Source organism: Eublepharis macularius, chromosome 12 (genome assembly GCF_028583425.1).
Source record: "Eublepharis macularius isolate TG4126 chromosome 12, MPM_Emac_v1.0, whole genome shotgun sequence".
NCBI lineage: Eukaryota > Metazoa > Chordata > Lepidosauria > Squamata > Eublepharidae > Eublepharis > Eublepharis macularius.
Window position 1 is genome coordinate 983,777 of NC_072801.1, and position 13,545 is coordinate 997,321.

The 13,545-nt window shown below is 54.4% G+C and overlaps 1 protein-coding gene across 2 annotated transcripts in view; it reads right to left on the bottom strand.

Annotated features, from left to right (window-relative positions):
• Positions 1 to 1,933: 1,933 nt before the first annotated feature.
• The window catches only part of USP31 (ubiquitin specific peptidase 31), a 56,412-nt gene continuing 44,800 nt past the window's right edge, over positions 1,934 to 13,545 (bottom strand). The window contains exons 14-17 of one of the 2 annotated variants that reach the window (XR_008597963.1): positions 10,194 to 10,352; positions 9,578 to 9,730; positions 5,411 to 7,431; positions 1,934 to 4,694 (exon numbers count right to left, since the gene is read on the bottom strand). Coding sequence is in view for 1 of the 2 variants with exons in the window: in XM_054993045.1 (XP_054849020.1) it covers positions 5,909 to 7,431; positions 9,578 to 9,730; positions 10,194 to 10,352 (1,835 nt within the window). In the remaining variant the exon portion in view is untranslated. Of the gene's footprint in view, positions 7,432 to 9,577; positions 9,731 to 10,193; positions 10,353 to 13,545 lie in introns of both variants that reach the window. The other variant, XM_054993045.1, reaches the window with a different exon arrangement.

Here is a 13,545-nt window from a genome sequence, read left to right on the forward strand (position 1 = left end):
AGGCTCTTTTCCTAGGGCCCAGCTTGACAGACAACCCACTAATCCTGCTTTACTCCACCCTAATTGCAGGCGAAGGAGCAGCTGGGCCCTGCAAGTTAGCCCTGCTCACTGACCCAGATTTGGTCCTTGCTACTTAATCCTCCTCCTGGACTCCACACCCCCTTCCGCGGCTGAGCTCCTCTTGGTGCTTTCCCACCCCTGCTCCAGACCATGCCTGGGCCACTGGCAAGCAGAACCCCAGCCAGACTTTGAAAAATATTGGCCGATATAACAAACTAGAAGAATATATGAAGTCTAGTTCGGCACCACCCAAGGCAAGATTAATACATCTGTCATCCAATTGCCTGTAAATAAACGATAGTCTTACACTTGAGTATGGTAACTGTTGTGGCAATTTCCATACAGAGCATAAAAACATCATGGGCTTGGAGATGAAGCTTGTCCCCTTCCTTTGCAACACACAGGATGAAGGGCCAGAGCAGCTTGCTGGGAGAAAGCTTTCCCCGAAGGAGGCCAGCTGCACCACTACTGCCACAGGCCGACACGCCAAACGCTTTGTGGGTGGTACTGTGTTAAGCTTTCCATCAAGGCAGAGGATCCGTCTTTATAAGCTGGCACGCCCCTGGCCAGGACCAGCCCAAGACACTTGGGCCGCTGAGGCAGAAGAGCAAGGGGGCCCCTTTCCTCCCTCCCTCGGCAATAGAACCCTCCAGCACAAACCCTGTGAGAACCAACGGGAGATGTTCAAAGAGGCTGGCTCAGATCTCGACTGGGCGGCATGAGTCAGATCCACCCCTTAGAGGTGCCTCGACTCTGCCAGTGCGTTACCTCCCTCTTTTGGTGACTTCCCGAGGAACTGTTAATGCTGCTTCCATGGCACCACTGCCGGAAGCTGCAAGGGAGAGGACGGACAGCAGACGCACCACTGGCACGAAGGGAGGAAGGAAGGAAGGAAACCTGTGGGCCAAAGGAGCTCACAGCTCACAGGAAACCACGTGACACACACAGACTCCCACAATAGACTGGGGAGGGGGAATGCTTTGGTGCAGTCCACAGTACAGGGATGCCCACTTGGGGATGCAAGTAGGACCAAGACAAACCTGCGAGTGCAGCACTAGTTGAGGTGCAACGCGTCAACCATTTCTTCCTTCTACCAGCTGAACAGAACAGGGCTTCCCCTCCAAGACGACACGAGTGACCTGCAAAGGAAAACAGACCCAAAACTGGCCCAGCCAAGTCCCAGCAGGGTCTGCCTCGGGTGTGTGTGTGTGTGCAGCTGACTAGCCTGAGCTCAAAGATGCCTCCTTGAGCTGAGCAGTCCCTGGTCCTCACCCTTTACAAGGAGGGACAAGGATAGAGTGCCACCTACTGGCCAGGAAGAGAAAGGCAACTGGGGTAAAGAGGAGCGCCCGGGCTTGCTTGTCCCTCCCTCCTTCCCTCCCTCTTTTCTATAACTGACTTAGTAAAACTGATGTTTGAGAAAACGAGTTCACTTCTGGCAGTGGGTGGGGCAGGTTAGCATTGTCAGTGTGAACCAAGAAGAAACAACAACTGCTGGAATCAAACTAAATAGACTCACTCAAGCATGGTGTCAATGGAGCCCGTCAGAACACCAGGGCCCCCTTGCAGAGACACAAAGCACCGGGCAGCAAGACCCCTTCTCAGCTCTCCTGCAAAGAGCAGGGAGGGTTTCTTGCTTCTTTTCAAATCTCAGAACACGTATGGGGGCATGGGAAGAGGGGAACAGCTCACCAATGGAGTCTGGGCACGGCCCTTGCTCTCTCAGACTACAAAGGAAGGTGGGGCTCTTGGCAGGGGCAACCAATGGCTAGAGCAAAGCACCTGCCTTCTGGAACATGGGGCCAGACATCTCTGACGGAAACTGGAGTGTTTGAAGGAACCACACATCATCCTCACATCCCATGCCCTGTAATAAACGTAATGTACTTTATTACATTTTCCACTTTTAATCATCCAATACCCTTGTATCCAAACTCTCTTTCTGAAAGAAAATGATTTTTAAAACATAAAAATATAAATTCTGCATATTAAAAGTGCGTACAAATAAATAAAAGGTCTTGACAGTCTCATGCACTTGCCCTCAAATAAGTTAAAATCCTTTATGGTACAACAGTTCAGCCCCAAGAGAAACGCCTCCTCTCTTCCCAGAGTAGTGTTTAGTTACCCCTCCCTCCACCTTCTTTAATTCTGGCAGCAGAAAGGGAGCTTGGGGGGAGAAGAGGAAAGATCCAGTAATGTCAGCGGCAGTTCTTCATACAGGAAAGCAATCCCAGTGTTTCAGGAACAGGACTGAAAATTCCCTTTCAATGAAAGGTGAGACATGCTTTGTTAGCAGCCTCTGAGCGTAATGCCCTGAAAACCTCAGGACTTTCTCGGGCCAGTGGCAGAAGGTGCTACATTTGGCACAACCAGAACTCCTGGACCAGGTTCCACGTTGCCTTTGGCAGCAGCTATATCAGTCTCTTTCCTACTGAGAACCAGCCTGGGGCACTAAGAAGAACTCGTGCCCCCGACATTCGAAACTGCGTTGGCTGATAGCGCAACGCAACAGCAACAAACAATGTGTGATGCATTGCCATTTGGCCCTTAATTCTGCCAAATCCAACCGCCAACACTAATGAATATTTTTAATTAAGAAAAAAACCCACACGTGGTGCTTTCATCTCACCACTGATTAAAACCAAACGTTCCAATCGTGTTGGCCCCTGCCAAGCAACTACAGACTAGCAAGTAACAGCAAATCTCTGAAGAGGGCCGCAGTCCACATGACTGGAAATGCCACGTTCATCCAAAACATGGGCTGCTGTGGAGCTTTGGGTAGGTCCAAGAATCCACAGAAGGGGTTTCATGCAAACCTTTCCTCGGGCAGAAGCTGCAGCTGCTGGGAGAGTGTGCAGATGTGGGGCAAAAGGCAAACCTAACTTGCAACGAAGTTCCACCAGGCTGGCCTTCCAGGGAGGCTCCTGACCAGCCTGGGCACTCAGCGGCCAGCTCCTCTTTTAAGCCAGGACATGATCAAGGCTGGAGAAGGCTCCCCCCCCCCCAGACTGAAGCGAAAACGCTGAGGGATGGGATGGGAAGTGAGAGGAAGAGGCACCTCCGTGACCGAATCTGAAGCCTCCCCACCAGAAGCTCCCTCTATGGCTGGGCACTCCTTTTCTCAAAGAAGTTAGCTGTTCTCATTCCAACACAAAAGCCGTAAAAAAATCAAACAAAATTTCAAGGCAGGAACTCCACCCAAACAAATGCCAAGAACTGGCCCCACTGGACAGGAGCGGACTGAGGACTCCAGCCCTACCCCGGTCCCATCAGGGCAGGCGGATCTCCCTTGAGAGCAGTTTGCATAGTTAAGAGGATGCTGGGGTTGGGGTGAGAGAGACAGCGAGGGATCGAGGCCATGCAGGCTCCCTTCAGGGTTGGGGAGGGGAGCTGCCGGCCCCACGCAGAATTCCCGCTGCAACTGCCACGCAAGGAAGAAGGTTAAGAGTGCCTGGGACACGGAGGGCCCCTGTGCCTAAACACTCCGGGGTCGACAGACGTCCAGGTCTGGAAGTCACTCAAGAGAGACGCCCCTCACAGTGACTAGCAGGGTGGCTGTCAGCACTTCTTTGTCTGGCAAATGAAGTAACACCAAGTCCAAAGTGCCTCCATAATACAAATTCCTGGAATTTGTCTCCTAAATCATACTAGCCAAAAATATAGTCCCCAATGTGTGTGCGGGGAGGGGGGGGAGGATACTTTGTGGGATGTGAATTCACCTCTCCTGCAGGTAAAAGGACAATCTCATGGCTGTGCACAGAAGAGGCCCATCCACGACACAGCAGACGTGGCTGCCTACAGGATGCGGGCCGACACCATCTCCTTCCTCTTCGGAAGAGGCCTTTGCCTTTCCTGTGATTCTGACTCAGGTGGGAGAGCAAAGGGCACCCAGCCCGAGAGATCAGGCACCGTCAGCACTGAGGAGTCAAGGCCCAAAGGCGACTTCCTGTCCCAAATGCCAGGAGATCTGTTCGCTGAAGGAAAATCCACCACCCGGTGGAGAGAGCCAAGTCGGAGGTCACGGCCCCTTCCCAATCTAGCCGCTTCCCTCTCGGGCAGCAGTCAAGAGCAGCCAAGCCACAGAGACCTCAGGTTGCTCCATCTGACTCTCGTTCCTCACGGACTGGGGCGGATTCACTTGCCCCCCCCGCCCCCCCCAGTCCTGCACCGTGCAGGGGCTGGTCTAGATGGCCTTAAAGGACCCTTCTGACTGTAAGATTTATAGTATTGAGCTCAAGGACGGAAGGGGGAATCAAGAGCGCCATTTCCATGGGAGCGCAGCAGAGACTTTGCCCTTGGGTGCTGAATAGCCAGGAAACATGCCCTTGCCTGCCCCACTAGCAGCCAGCTCCAGAGCAACAGCTCCTGGTGCCCCTTCCTTTCAGCGTACACAGTGATGAAGAGAGGGGGAGACGCGCTCTGGTAGTGGGGCAGAATCAACAGTTCCGGAAAGAGGCCGGCAGCGAGGCATCAGATCCAAAGTAGCATGGCGAGAACGGGAAGCTGCGGCATTGATTGAGGAGGTCTGAAGCCCAGCTGCTCAGTGCTCAAAAGAGGCACTGCAAGGGACAAGCCGGTTCCACACATCTGGAAGATGACATCGTTTAGGGAAAGAACACATCTGCAAAGCAGCACTAAAATGACAAAGCAGAAGCTCGTCAGTGATGCATGAGCAAAAATCCCTCCCGGCAGATTCCCGCCCAAAACACAAGAAACAGGAGGCTGAGAGATCCCCCAGGGCCAACCACAGTGCTGGGGGTGTGTTTGCTAGGGATGCGGCCCAAAAAGCACCTTTGGGAGTGGCCAATCATTGCCAAAACTACACAAAACAAAGTTGCCAGAAGAAGAAGAAGAGTGAGAACAAAAGGACTGGAGGAAGGCACTGACCAGGAAAGACCGGCAAGAACGGACCAGAGCGGAAATGCTGCTGCTCCTCCTCCTCCCACAGCGAGGAAGGCAGCCAGGTCGCTGCACCTGAACTCCACAAGAGGGAACAGAGGGGCTGGAGAACAGAGAGGGTGGCAGCCTTCACTCAGGTTTGCCCTGCTGGAACTCCCCATGACTCCTGGAGAAAACATCTGGCTATCCCACAATGGTCCCTCCCTCCACTGGTCAGTCAGTGTGGAAGCTAAGGGGGTGAGAGGACCTCCAATCTAAAACGACCACCAGGAACCCAAGATGACAACTTCTAAGAGCAGTGAATGAACAAAAACACAAGCAGCAAACACAAACACAGGCCTTTCCAACAGACACACACACGGTCACACTCGCGCATACACACCCCTCTACAAGGAAGAATGCCCTTTTGTCTAAAGTCCTCCATTCCCTCCAGTACTGGCTGAACATTTACCTGAGAAACCACAACATTAGCGTTGAGATATTGCCCTTTAAGAAGCCTGGAAAATGGGAGTGCGGGAGGGGTGGGGGGGCAGTCAAATGAAGCAACAGAGTCTGGCCTTTCACAGTTTCCCTTTGCAGCTCTTGTTTTGTAACTCTTAGAGCCCGGCTGCAGCCTGCCCAGGGCAGACCCAAAGTTCTGCCGCATCAACACAGCAAGCCATTTACACGCTCCCAAGTGGCTCTCTGGAGGGGAGAGTGGCGAGGGTCCCTAAAAAGGCTCCTGGATGCTGCTGGGGGACAAGGGGAGAAATACACTTTGGTGGCCCCGTGGCTCACTGGGGATGCCAGCTACTGCCTGCAGTTATTTGGTTTGAAGGCGCTTGGACAGGAGTCACGTTTCTCTCGCAGACATCAGGCACATGAACAGAAAAGCAAAACCAACAGGGCTCCGGCCGATCAATGTGCTTCTCGATGGAAGAAAACCAAACCCGCGGCTCGCAGCATCTCATCACGGAGACTTCGAGGACGGCCATGCGGAGGAGGGCATGCTGGAGGAGAGCTTGCGCGAGGAGGCCTTGCTGTCGGCAGACTTCTTGCTGCAGCCAGGCAGCAAGGTGGGGGGGGCCGCCTCCAGCTGGGAAGACTTGGATTTGCGGTGCAGGAGCAGCGAGTGTCTGGGCGGAGAGGCTTCCTTCGCGGCAGCGCTGGCGGGAGGCTGGAGCTGGCCCTTCTCCTGCTTCTCCGCCGGCAGAGTTTTGCCCGCTGCCTTAGAAGAGGCGGATGCCATCTTCTTTGGCAACATAGTGGTCTTGCCCAGGTCAGCTGATCGCCGGGTTTCTTTCTGGCGCAAGGCCGACTTGAAGAAGGACAGGCCTTTGTCTTCTGACTTGCTGTCCCTCTTCAAGCTGGACCGGGGACCAGAAGACGGTGACCGGAGGCTGGCCATGGAGGAGCTGCGCACATGCTTGCTCTCCGACGCCCGGCCCTCGCTTCTCGACTGGCTTATCCGTGGGGAGCTCGTGCGTGAACTCATGGGCACGTTGGCCTTCTCTGAGCCAAGACTGAGCTTGGAGCCTTCCCGGCTAAGGCTGCGGTCGGCGGTCCTGGTTTTCCCCACAGGGCCTGGCCCTCGCACGGATGGTCCTGAAGAGTTTCGTCGAGGGGCACCAGAAGAGGAGGAAGCAGACTTCTGCTTTTGCTGAGCACAACTGGCAACGCCGTCTCGGGCCCTGGAACCAGCTTCCTTTTGAGCATGCCTGGAGGCAGGAGAGCTGTGCCTCCCGCTTGCCCGGCAAGAATCCAGCTTGCTCCGTGAACGGGAAACCTTTGGCAAGTTCTTGGAAGAAGGGGGCGAGGCAGCAGACGGGTGAGACGTCCGGGCCTCGTGGCTAGACAGAAGTGCCCTTCCTTTCCTCACATTTTTATCTGCCTCAAAGGTGTCTTTGGAAGCCGCAGTTGCTGCCTTTTGCAGGGCGCCGTCTGCCTTGGCTGGGGACAGGCCCAGCCCACTGAAGCTTCTCCCTTCCTTGACGGGCGAACTCTCAACCGAATCGCTCTGATCCACAAAAGCAATCTGGTTGTTGTTATCCAAAGTGTCCAAGGCAGGGTAGCCCCTGTCAGCAAGCAAGGAGTTTCTGCCAGAGGGCTCTGCGCTCACGCTTGGCTTCTGCACGGAAACCTCATCTCGGAAGACCCCCTCCATGACCGCCAGGGGGGCCCTGCCTGTCGCCCGGTGCTCCTGCCGGCTGCTGCTTTCACTGCCAGAAAGGCTCCGCAAACTGCCAAAGCACGAGGTGGAGGCTTTGTCATCTGCAGTCTCCCCAATCCTCTCCAGGGTGGAGGCTGAACTATGCACAGGGGAGTCCCCGGAGAAGTGGGAGGGCGAGCTGGAGCGCATCTGCAGCTTCATCGACAAGGACCAGGAGGGGCGGATCCCATTCTCGCTCACGGCCAGGGGACTGGTCACTGACGACCGGGAGGACAAACTCTGACGCTGAACACTCCTCACAAAGGGCCGTGTTGAAAAACCCCCTGCAGCAAAAGGAGACAGACGTGTGAGCGCCATGCAGTCAACAACCCAATCCTCCCTGTCGGAAGCGGAGTCAAGGTGGTAGCTACCCTCCCTATCCAACCTGCGGGCATCAATGCTGCCGCCACAAAGCAGGGCAATTTGACAGAAAGGCCGACAGAATCCTTCCCAGCTGGCTGTCAAAGGTCAGCCAAGAGCACCTTCCAAAGCAATTATCTGGGAAAGCAAAGATCACTCAAGAGCAGAGTCCTGGGGGGGGGGGGGGCAGGAGGGTGGGAATTCAGAGACCCTTGAAAAGGAAAACGCCTCTCACCGTCGGCAGCCATTCCACTGGCAGACCAGAGAGATGTGCCTGCTCTTCTACTGGCAGCATTTGAAGTAGTGATTGAACGTTTGTTTGTTTGTTTGTTTCAATTTCTATTCCGCCCTCCCCACATTGGCAGGCTCAGGGCGGATTACATTTACGCATATAAAAATTTACAATTAAAACACAATAAATACAATAGAAATGTTTAAAAATACAAAGACAGTGCAGCACTAAAATAATTCAGTTCAATCACTTCTACCGTCACTAACGATAATTAAGCATTTAAAAGTGTCTTTGGAGGTGGATGTTCTGAACGGGAGGGCTCCGCTCTACCCTATTCGGCTGGCCGGGGCCCTGCCCAGCATCAACCACACGCCTGGCGGAACAGCTCCGTCTTACAGGCCCGGCGGAACAGTAACAGATCCTGCTGGGCCCTGGTCTCATTAGACAGGGCGTTCCACCAGGTTGGAGCCAGGACTGAAAAGGCCCTGGCTCTGGTCGACGCTAGGCAGGCCTCCCTGGGGCCAGGGACCGTTAATAGTTGTTTTTCACTGGATCAAAGCGTCCTCTGGGGTACATACGGGGAGAGGTGGTCCCAAAGATACGCGGGTCCCAATCTGCATAGGGCTTTATAGGCTAATACCAAAACCTTGAATTTGATTTGGTACTCCACTGGTAACCAATGCAGCTGGTGCAGTACCGGTGTATTATGTGCAGTTCTCGGACTCCGGTGATGACACATGCCACTGCATTTTGGATCAGTTGCAACCACCGCATCAGATTCAAGGGAAGCCCTGCATACAGTGCGTTACAGTAGTCTAGCCTAGAGGTGACCATTGCCTGAATCACTGTAGTTAAGTCGCGGGTCGAGAGAGAGGGGGCAAGCTGCCTAGTCTGTCATAGATGGAAAAAGGAAGACCCGGCAACCGCAGCGACCTGAGCCTCCATATTCAAGGAGGCATCCAGGATCGCTCCCAGGCTCCTGACTCTCGGGGCCGGTACAAGCGGTGCCCCGTCGAGGGCAGGCAGCTGGGGGCCTGAATCCACTTGTCCGCGACTGAAGTACAGGATCTCCGTCTTCGTGGGGTTTAATTCAAACGACTTTGCCTCAACCATCCAGCCACGGCTTCAAAAGCCCGCTCCAGGGCATCTGGGGCGAAGCCAGGCCGGCCGTCCATCAGACCAAAGCTTTGCACCAGCTAGGCGAGGGGGTGCATATAGATGTTAAACAATAATGGGGAGAGTATTGCCCCCTGCGGCACACCACATACCAGCAGGTAGCGAGAGGACAATTTCTCCCCCAGCGCCACCCTCTGTCCCCGACCGTGGAGAAAAGAGACAAGCCACTGTAGTGCTGTCCCCTGTATCCCCACATCGGCGAGGTGGTGGGTCAAGAGATCATAATCAACTGTACTGAACATGGCCGAAAGATCTAATAATATCAGTCGTGCTGATCCACCTCGGTTGCTAAATGGGGCTCCTCATCTCTAGAATCCAGAGGCACTGCTGCCACTCTCTGGGACCCAAAGACCACCCCAAGGAGAGGGCATCTGCCCCCAGTGCCCCTGGCAGACATGAGAACTCCTCATCTGCACAGAAACAGGAAGAGTAAAAGGGGATGTGTACCCCCTCCTCTAAAAAGAAACCCCAAGCAGGGGAGGGTCAAACCTGCTGTTGTTTTCCAACTCCCTGATGGGTCCCAGCTAGTGATCCCATACAGAAAGGAAGCGCTGCAGCCCTCAGTGGCTGGCAAGGTTCCTGGCCTTGCTTTATTCCAGATGGTACACAGCAGGTGCCACAAGAAGAAGCAAGCCAAGTGCAGACCTCCCCATGAGACCTACCATCATCCTCACTCCTTTCCCCCATGAGCTCCACAGATTCCGAGAGGGAAGCTAGAGATGTGCGCCTGGAAGAGGCAGCAGAAGCAATGCTGGGCTGTTTGCTGCCTGGGAGCCGACTCACCCAGTGTTCGCATAAGGAGGAGCTTGTGGAGCCTGCAGGAGAGGAAGGCCAGTCACAGACCCGAGCAAAGCCAGCACAACAGGCGCAGGGCCTGAGAGCACAACCACACGAGAGACGGGCCCTGGCTGGTGTTCTCAGGAGGGGACACACTCTGGATCCAAGCCACAGAGTGACATGGGATGACAGACTCCCAAGCGCAACATAAAACCGGGGCCGTGGGGGGGGGGGGGATTCTGGCCTGCTGCCCCAAAGGAAAGAGCTGGGAGCAGAAGGGAAGTGAAATGAGCAGGTGTTTGGAGGGCAGCAATGGGTGGAGGGTGCATGGGAGGCACAAAAGATGGAGGGCCTGAAGAGCTCAGGACAGTGTAAGAACTGAGCAGCAGCTGCAGCAGGACCCAAGGGATCCCCCCACCGCCTTTCTAGGTGGGGCAGCCCATGGCACTGACATGACAGCCAGACAAGCAGACGCCCCACGCCAGACCCAGGGGACAGTACCTGCCACCGAGCTGTTTGCTGACCAGGAAGGGATGGCCGTCCGTCGCTGATAAAACAGGATGTAGGCTGTCTGCTTGCACACCTCGTTCTCAGGCAGTTGCTGCACATCACTGTCGTCAAAGCAGTACCATAAGCCGTCAATGGAGTTCTTGCAGTAGGCTGCAAGAAAATGCACATATGAGACAGCTAGGTGCAGGCAACAAGGCCACACTGTGGGGCTAACCCCTGGGGCCAGCCCGTGGAAACCCCCCGTCATGGATATAGCTAGAGCTGCAGGGAAACAGTGGCTGGATATGACCAAGAACGTCACAGGAGATGCTACGGCACACACAAACAGGGCTAGCTCAGACCCCGAGCGAGGCAGGCCACAAAGGGAGCCCAGAGGCCTAGAAGAGGACAGCATAAAACAGAGGAGTAACACAGCTGTATGACTCTGTGTAAATTAGAAGAGCCTCACATCAATATATACATACAATGTACTAAGCCCCAGGTGCAGAAAGTGTCCCGAGAGTGGCAGGAATAGCTAACTTCACAGAAGCTGGTGGTATTACTCAAGGATAGATGTATTGGATGAGGGCCAAACGATATTCATATGTATGAGAAACTTGTAATCACTAATTTTACATAGCCTTTGCTAAGATAATAGGTAGCAAGAATGAACTATTTTTATATATTTTGAGAAGATATTTCAAACATGGATAACCTTGTCTGGTGTTTGAAGTTATTAGGCAAGAATGTGCAGCCTTTTGAAGCGGGACAAACAGCTGTTGTTCGGAGGCGGTTCTGAAACCCTACAAATACGACAAGCTAACCTGAAGGGACTGCTCGACTGTGACCTTCATATCTTTGGCCAAGACACTTTTTTGGATTCATGTAAGTACTCTCCTTTTGAGGATTTTTGTTATTATTAAAATGGATGGTGTCCGGGGTTGAGCTGCCTGCACCCCGCCTGACTTGCCACTGCCACAGCAGGCAGAGAACAGGGTGATGCCAGGGCCTGGGGGAGCCACAGATGGGCAAGAGGGCAGCCTGCAGACGCCAGGAGACCCGGGAGCAGCCCCAGACAAGCCCCAGACCTCTCCCCAGGCAGAAGGCACTGGAGGGCAAAACACACACCCAAAGCGCCTAGTAGACAGGCAGGAACCCCCACCCCACCCCCCGCCCAGACAAACATGGGGTGAAGCCGGCAAGCAGGGCGTCAGGGACACAGAAATGCCCCCTGCTCAAGGAAACTGTCTAGCCGCATGGACGCCCCTGGAGAAGCGGCTATCAGGCCGGCTTGCCTGGAAAGGCCCTGCCAGTCCCATTCTCCAAGTAGGGAATAAGGGAAAAGGGAGAGGCCAGAGCTGGGGAGAGACACCTGGGAGCCTCCCCAGCTGGCCCGCATCAGAGGCAGTCAACCCAGGAGAAGAAGGGTGGGACACCTGGAGGCCTCCCCAGCTGGCCAAGGGGGGGCGGGAAGAGGGAGAGAAGCGAGCGTGTAGTGTTGAGAGCAAACAGGAGGAGGAGAGATGAAGAGGAGGAGGAGGAGAATGGGGCTGCATATGGAGGGGAGTGAGGAAGGAGGCAGCAGGCTGTCAAGGCAATGGAGTGGACAAGAGGGTGTGAGGGTGATGTATACCCCTCTCTGGCCACGAATCCAACGCCGGCAACAAGCCCCAAGACAGCCTCCCCAAAGCCCCTGTGGCGGAACGGGCGCTGGCTCTCAGTCCAGGCAACTGAGCCGCCGTCAATGGCCTGCTAGCCCCGCTATCCGCCTCCCACCGTCCCTGGTGGGCGTGGCTCACTCTCTTCGTCGCTGCCACCACTCACTGAATTGTACACTGCCTGACTGAGGGGCAGTGAGACCCCTCTGGCTGAATTTCCCTACTAGGAAGTGAATTCCCCAATCTTTGGGTGGGCCCTGGAGAATTGGCAACCCACCAAGGTCTGGCCTGATCAGTTTCTCCTGGGCTCCCTCCCTTCCTGTAGGGTGCCAAGTGGGGGAGCTTACGTAGTCAGAGCACCACAAGGTCCTTTATATTCCAAAAGAGTATAATTTAATAACTATATACAGAGCACTATATACAAAGCAGGTAAAGGCACAACACATAGGGGCAGACCCCCCCCCCTGTTCAGAACTCCTAGGGCAGAAAATCAAACTGAGGAGAACCGCCGTCTGCTTTCCCTACCACACTGTCCCCTACTCTGCCTTAAGGGGGGGGTCTGAGGGAAAGTTCACCTTTTATTTCCTTTCTGCTGCCTCCCAGGCCCTCCACATATAGGGACTAGGCAACCGGGTTTCACCCCACAGCAGGAGCCTCTCCTTCTTCAACCAAGAAGGAGACTGACTTTTTTCCCTCGGGATCGGCTGAGTCTCTATTCAGGCTCCACCCCTTATTTTTCGTAGTCCAGGAAGAAGGGCGTCCCACACCAAGACTCCTGCAGGCCTCTCCCTGGCCCCACAGCCCAACAACCCTCTGGGGGAACATTCCCTCCCCCTTTCTCCAAAGACAGATCAACAGCAACTGGCACTCATTTCACCCCTGGTAACCATTTCGTTACGCCTCCCCCTCCTCAGATTCGACGCGGAGGACCCCTCTTCCGAAGAAGGGGGGACTGGAGCCGAACCTCCCTAAAAGAGGGTATCATGTCTGTCAACTCAGTAACTGATGTGTCAACAACAAAACAAACATATAACCTATGGAACCTAACAATACGTTACTCAAGAGGATATAGTCTCTTCAGCCTCCGTCGTCCTTCCTGGATAGGGAGTCAGCCACTACGTTGGCCCGTTCTGGGATGTGTTTTCGGCTAAGGTAGGCTACCGGGTGTTTAGACCCTTCCCATTCTTGTAGCAGCAATCCACCAATGCCTTGGTCAGATGCATCTGTAGCTACGAAGAATCTTTTAGAGAAATCCGGGGCTCTTAAGACTGGCATAGGCACCAATTCCTGCTTCAGCCCCTCGAATGCAGTCTGACAGGCTGGTGGCCCCTCTACTTTGTCCAGCAGTCTCTTTCTGGTGAGTGAAGAGAGTGGTTCTGCAACAGCCCCAAAGTTAGGAACAGATCTTCTGTAGTGTCCTGCAAGTCCCAGAAACGCTCTCACTTGATGCTTAGTCTTAGGTGGTTCCCAATCTTGGATGGCCTCTACTTTGTCCCTTAGGGGGCCTACTGTCCCACTCCCTACCCGATGTCCTAGGTACATGACTTCAGACAATCCAAATTGACATTTTTTTAGTTTCACTGTAAGCCCACCTACGACTGGTGCCTCAGTGGAGACTAAAGGTACTACTTCTGGATATCGTGTGGCATTCTCTACTAATGTCAGTATGCAGCTCTTCCCCCTCTGGGTGAGTTTTGGGAACAGCC